The sequence below is a fragment of the Rhinoderma darwinii genome, chromosome 9 (assembly GCF_050947455.1).
Source record: "Rhinoderma darwinii isolate aRhiDar2 chromosome 9, aRhiDar2.hap1, whole genome shotgun sequence".
In the NCBI taxonomy this organism is placed as follows: domain Eukaryota; kingdom Metazoa; phylum Chordata; class Amphibia; order Anura; family Rhinodermatidae; genus Rhinoderma; species Rhinoderma darwinii.
In genome coordinates this window covers 44,535,365-44,542,461 of record NC_134695.1, presented here as the reverse complement: position 1 = coordinate 44,542,461, position 7,097 = coordinate 44,535,365, and the positions used below count along the sequence as shown (strand labels likewise).

The following is a 7,097-nucleotide window of genomic DNA, read 5'->3' as shown; positions in this document are numbered from 1 at the left end:
CCTTCCTGGTTACATCACGCCTTGTGTCTGCCTGCTACCAAGGTCCCATCCGAGCCTACCTTCGCTACTGTCTGAAGTTACCACACCTTTCCGAACTATAGACTTTGACTTGGTATCCTGTTGGCCAGCTGCTATACCATCAAGGCGGTACGGCCCAGTGGGTCCACGCACCCAACGTGACAGACACTATATACAGTGGTGGGCTATATGTTGGAGCACTATCTATAGGGGGAGCTATTTGTAGGGCACTATCTACAGGGGTGGGCTATATATGGGACACTATATACAGTTGTGGGTTACTTGTGGGTCACTATCTACAAGGGGGTTATATGTAGGGCACTGTCTATAGGAGTGGGCTATATGTGGGACACTATATACCGGGTGAGCTATATGTAGGGCAGCATGGTGTCTCAGTGGTTAGCACTATTGCCTTGCAGCTCTGGAGTCCATATGTGGGGCACTATCTACAGGAAGCTGTATGTGGGGTGCTATCTACAGGGGCTTCTATGTAGGGCACTATCTACAGATGCTCTATGGGGGTCACTATCTACAGCGGGCCATGGGGGCGCTATCTACAGGGGGCATGGTGTGTGTGTGGGAAACAGTGTATAGTACTATTATAATCAGGGACATAGTTTATGGCGCTATTATAACTAGAGGTGCAGTGTATTGCGCTGTTATATTTAGGGGTGTTGAGAATTTTATCTTCGTTTATAGGTGCAGAAATGTTTTAAAAGTGAGAAACTGAGGTCTGGACCAGATGGAGAAGAAAAGAGAAAAAGTACTAGAATCTGAGAAGTCACCGGTGAGTCACTTAATGTACATGTTTATGCTGCCCCTAATCAGTAATGTAGTCACTGTATGATCTGCAACGAGATGATGGGTGGTTTGATTATGATATGATTTTTTTTTGTGAAACTGCATCTCCCAGCATATCCTTACCATTGTTCAGGCCATGCTGGGAGCTGTAGTTTTCCGCCGTACAAACCTATATGGCAGGGGTTGCACTAAATTGAGCTGTATTTGTTTTGGTGTTGTATATATGTACTGAGCTTGGTTCTGGTTTTGTATATATGTACTGATCTTGGTTCTGATGCTGTATTTAAGTACTGAGCTTTGTTCTGGTGCTGTTGCTGTATATACGTATGAGATTGGTTTTGGAGCTGTATATGTAATGAGCTTGGTTCTGGGGATGTATATATGTACTGAGCTTGGTTCTGGGGATGTCTTTATGTACTGAGCTTGGTTGTGCTGCTCTATATATGGACTGAGCTTGGTTCTGGGGTGTATATATGTACTGAGCTTGGTGCTAGTGCTGTATTTATGTACTGAGGTTGGTTCTGGTGCTGTATTTATGTACGGAGGTTGGTTCTGGTGCTGTATATATGTATGTGCTTGGTTAGTGGTGCTGTATTTATATACTGAGTTTGGTTCTGGTGCCGTATATATGTCAGAGCTTGGTTCTGGTGCTGTATTTCTATACTGAGCTTTGTTCCGGTACTGTATATATGTCAGAGCTTGGTTGTGGTATTGTATATATGTAAGAGCTTGGTTCTGGAGATGTCTTTATGTACTGAGCTTGGTTGTGATGCTGTATATATGTACTGAGCTTGATTCTAGTGCTGTATTTATGTACTGAGGTTGGCTCTGGTGCTGTATTTATGTACTGAGGTTGGTTCTGGTGCTGTATATATGTATGTGATTGGTTAGTAGTGCTATATTTATATGCTGAGCTTGGTTCTGGGGCTGTATATATGTACTGAGTGTCACGTAGGGTGCGTGGACCCACTGGGCCGTACCGCCTTAATGGTATGGCAGCTGGCCAACAGGACACAGGTCAAAGTCTATAGTTCGTATAGGTGTACCTGTGGTAGCTTCAGACAGTAGCGAGGCAGGCTCGGAAGGGACTTTGGCAGCAGGCGGACACCAGGCTTGGTGTAACAGGACAGGCGTGGTACACGGCACAGCACGACTCCAACTCAATATGGCACTTGACCAGGATAGCACGGGATACAGGTTACAGGTAGCAGGAACGGGAAACACTGGGAACTGGAAGAAACTTAGGAGACCATTTGCAGAGACAAACTAGGGTAACTACAACAACGCTCAGCTATGTGGTAGTTCAGAGCGCACAAGACCTAGGTAGGCGCACAAATACGGACCCAACCCAATTACGTATCAAAAGAAGTATTCGGCATACACATTCGTGATTTTTGCAAATCTTTACATTTTTTATTTTATCATTAGTTGATGCCAGAGGTTTTGTGCGACGTTTCGGTCGAAATTTAGACCTTCATCCCGCACTTATTCCTCCTGGTGTCTGGAGTATCCTGTCGTTGGCGCTGTTTGTGTTAGTAGCGCCAAATATAGTGGTTAGCCGGCATGTAATTGGTCGGGAAGGGGTTAAGTTATGAAGCAGTCAGGGGGCCCGGTGCAACCGGGTTCCTTGACTACCGGCTAGAAGACGCAGGGACTTTTAATCAAGATTTATTTTTCTCTAAAAACTATAAAGTCTTATAATCCGAAAAATACGGTACATGTATTTCAAATTCTGCTCACATACCTTTCTTATATCAGTGCAGTTGTCTCTGTATAAAAATGAAATAAATTTTATAGCCCACAGATTTGTCCATAAAAAAGCACGCATGGGATAACTGAATGGACAGTCATATGACCCACATCACTGGTACTGGCATTCAGGTAACGCTGTCCAGGTATATAACAGGTAAATAGTAGATTATCGAGGAGCAGAAGTTATAAAGTATTTCTACCTACAGCAGCATCTCATCATCATGTCTGTCAGTGTCTGTGAGGATCATCTCGTACATTCTTCTCCTGTCTCCTCTGTTTGTTGTGGTTTTTTAATTTAACTTATTAACAACATGACAACATCACCTAGAGACAGGCCATTATTTTATAAATCAGCTAGAGACAGTGACTACAGGCGCTCTTCTGTGTGAATGACACTTAATAGGAAATTGAGTGAGCATTTTGTCTAAAGAAGTAAAGTAGATTGAAGATCTTGGGCTGTGACAGAGAAGCTATATCTAAGTCCACCCTCATATATTGAATCTTTATTCATTACAGAGTAAAGTGAAATATAAATTTCCAGTTATAGCTTCATCTAGCTCAAATACATAATTGTACAATTAGCATGATGTGTAATTGTGTATCTCCTCCTCCTAGAGTTCTCCCATATTGCAGAGAGACCCTCTGTACACCCTATAGCTATGTCATAGTCCTATAATTGAACTGTTATTTGGTGGAAAATTACAATTTTATTATCATAAATGTTTACAAAGCCAACAGAAAGAATACATTTTGGGTGGCCTATAAAAAGGGTAGACGGTTCTTTTAAAAAAAATCTATGCCATATATAATGTTATACACACAGGTGTATCTCCGCTCTTCTGGGGTTTCTGAGACCACAAATACACAAGCATTTTCCAACAAATGTAAACTAAGACCAAACTGTTTACATGCTGTTCAGCTTCTAATGCATAAAGAGTCTATTCATCATCTCAGCATACTCTAATAATCATATTTAAAGGGATTGTTTTATCACAGACAACTCCTTTAATATGGAAAGACCAGGTCCACCAGTGTGAGAGTCGATTCTTGCAAGTGGCTCTGTGCTCTGACACAAAGAAGGGGGTCTTAAGCAGGGGACCCTTCTTTATGATGTCTATATGCCATATAGGGCACATGGAAAAGAGTTTGTCAAGATGAGACAACACCTTTAAAAAAAATATCTTTTTTTTTATATAAAATAAAAACTTAGATCAATCTTTCAATATATTCTGTTCTTTTCTCCAACAGATACATTTGTCAAAAAGATTTCAATCCAAGTTACACGACGATCCATTGATTCTGCTTAAATAAATGGCGTATCAGGGGAAGACCTTGACAGTCAAGAAATCTTTTCTAATTGTCATCGTACAATTATGCTTATTATCTGTTTTATTTTCACTCTATAACTATAGAAACTGCTTAATGGTAATGAATGCATTTTCATATACAAGTATTCATCAGGAACAATCTAACGATATGAAGCTCATCCTTCTTTGGACTTGGCCATTTGGTAAGAAATTTCTGCTGAATAAATGTCCACGATACGTTGATATTTCTGGATGCTTTTACACAGCAAATAGAACATTGTATTCTTCTGCTGATGCAATTGTTATCCATCATAGAGATGTATGTAATTCCATTACGCAGTTACCCCAAATGCCAAGACCACCAAATCAGTATTGGATATGGTTTAACTTGGAATCTCCAACACACAGCCCAAACTTGAATTTTATGGATAATATCTTTAACCTCACAATGACTTACAGATCTGACTCTGATATTTTCTCACCTTATGGTTACCTAGAGCCGAATCAACAAGAAGAGAACTTCACAATTCCTCCAAAGACCAAGCTCGTAGCCTGGGCAATCAGTAACTGGCAGCCAGATACTAGAAGAGTGCACTATTATCAGGAGCTCAAGAAATTTTTATCTGTACACATATATGGAAGGCAGAATTTACCTCTGCTTAAAACAGATCTTGAAAAAACATTGTCCCAGTACAAGTTTTATCTCGCCTTTGAAAATTCGATGCATAAAGACTATATTACAGAGAAACTCTGGAAGAATGCATTAACATTTGGGTCTGTACCAGTTGTAATGGGTCCTTCTCGTAAAACCTATGAGCGTTATATTCCAAAAGACTCTTTTATACATGTTGAGGACTTCTCCACTCCTGAAGAGCTTGCTAAGTATATCTTAAAGTTGGACAGTGATGAAAAAGCTTACCAACAGTATTTTACATGGAGGTCCAGACTTCATCCAATTGCAGATTTTGAGTGGCAGAATTATTACTGCAGAGTATGTAAAGCACTAAAAGAAACTTCTACAAACAAAACTATCTCAAAACTTGAAACATGGTACATATCTGGAGAGTGACAACAGGGGCTTCCCCAGGCTTAAAGTAGTGATGTGCCCGTGGAGTTTAGGTGACGTATCCCACTGTATGCCTATACAGTAGGATACGTCGGTGCCTTCCGTCAGAAATATACAACGGGACTCCCCCTAATGGAAGGAAAATAACGTGATGAGAACAGGGCCTTAGTCACATGGGGTTTATGGGGTATATTTACATTGAAAAAATATTGTCTTCCCTATTGATAAATGCAGTAAGCTGCTGAACACTCTTGACCACTTATTTTCTGAGGTTTGGATGGCAGGTTGAAGGAAAAATGTTTTTATTTTTTGTTCAGCATCGCTTTGATGTGAAAATTTTGTACAATGTATTGAATGACTATATAAGAAATTGGGAAATTCTCTTGTCTTTTTTGCTTCAGGTGGAGTTTGAAAGTTTGAGACTAATCCTATTGGTTTCTACATATATGGAGCTGCTGAGAGCTTATTGTGAATGTATCTCAAATCTTCACTAACAATCTCGCAGTACAAATATCCACTTTTACATCCATCCAGATGTCATCCCTGTTTATAGCCTCACAGAAGGTACTGATTCTTCTTGTGGAGATCCAGCATAAAGTAGGGAGTCTCTAGAGCAATGCTCCCTAAGAAAAAGCTTCAAGCCAGCTTTCCACCAGAAGGAAGAAACCTGTCTATCTAGTGCCACTTTAAAGAGAACCTTTCACTTGCCCATACATGTGCAGCTGAGTGCAGCATGTAATGGGCAGGGCTGCACAAACCCTGGGGCACTTGAAATTTTTTTTTTACCCTCCTCCGTTATTTAGATAGCGGTGCCATTATATTTGGCGCCCGATATTTAAATAGACCCCATAACTGTCAATGGGGCGTGTAATGGCAAGGGGGCGTGTTACTATGGCTGTGACACTGTCCAATCAGCTACGGACAGTAAAGATGTGGATACAACTATTCTCTAAGCATGATGACAAAACAGCTACAGAGTTGATCGTCTGACAGCCCAGCTCGACTACCCGTCTCTCCTGAAGACCCCTCAGCTGTTTGAGAGTAGGGTGGAGGACATCATCTCTGAGAAGAGGGTCCCACAGATGCACCCCAGCAGTTTGAGCACCACCCTTTAAAGAGGAGTTAATGCTCTGAGAGTGATTTCAACGGGGATTTCTCTGGGGTGGTCCTTGTGATGTGATGCATCTCTGGCCAGCTGTTGTCATCTACAATAGTTAGAAAAGAGGTTGTGTGTGTTTTGCTATCAATACAACATATGGACGATTTAGTGGAAATAGCTACCAAGAAACTATCTGTAGAGCACTATAGCGGGAGCTATATGTGGGACACTATACAGGGGGCTCTATGGGGGCACTATCTACAGGGGGCTCTATGGGAAGCACTATCTATAGGGGGCACAGTGTATGTGTGTGTGTTTGTGTGTGTGTGGAACATGGTGTATGGTGCTATTATAATTAGAGGTGCAGTGTATGGCGCTATTATATTTAGGAGCGTAGTGTGTGTGGTATAATGAGAACTTTATCTTTGTTTATAGGTGTAGAAATGTAGGAAAAGTGAGAAGCAGAAGGCATCTGAGCGGCAAACTGCAGAAATGCGCTGTGACCAGGAGAAGTCATCATAGAGGTCTGGACTGGATGGAGAAAAAGAACTAGAATCTGAGATGTCACCGGTGAGTCACTTAATGTAAATGTTCATTCTGCCTCTAATCAGTACTGTAGTCACTGTATGATCTGCAGCGAGATGATGGATGGTATGATTATGATATGATTTATTTTTTGTGAAACAGCATCTCCCAGCATATCCTCACCATTGTTCAGGTAATGCTGGTGGGAGCTGGAAACAATTTAGTCGGAATCTATACGTCAGGGGGTTGCACTAAATTGAGCTGAATTTGTGCTGGTGCGGTATATATGTACTGAGCTTTGTTCTGGGGCTGTATTTATGTACTGAGCACTATTCTGGTGTTGTGTATAGAACTATATTGCTTGTAAAATGCAAGTTACACGAGTTATATAAAAAGAAATGTGGAAAAGAAATGACACGTCGATTGGTAGAGAAAACAAACATGGCGAGGGGGAAGGAGATGTCAGGAAAGAGGTTGGGGGGGGGGGGGAGGGGGCAAACTGAATCTTTGCCCCGCGTGCTGGAGAACC

General features: G+C 41.4%; 1 protein-coding gene across 1 annotated transcript; it reads left to right on the top strand.

Annotated features, from left to right (window-relative positions):
- The first annotated feature begins 3,882 nt into the window (after positions 1-3,882).
- Positions 3,883-4,947, top strand: LOC142660167 (4-galactosyl-N-acetylglucosaminide 3-alpha-L-fucosyltransferase FUT6-like). Its single transcript, XM_075836749.1, has one exon. It carries the CDS (start codon positions 3,883-3,885, stop codon positions 4,945-4,947), a length of 1,065 nt encoding a protein of 354 aa, XP_075692864.1.
- Positions 4,948-7,097: the final 2,150 nt, after the last annotated feature.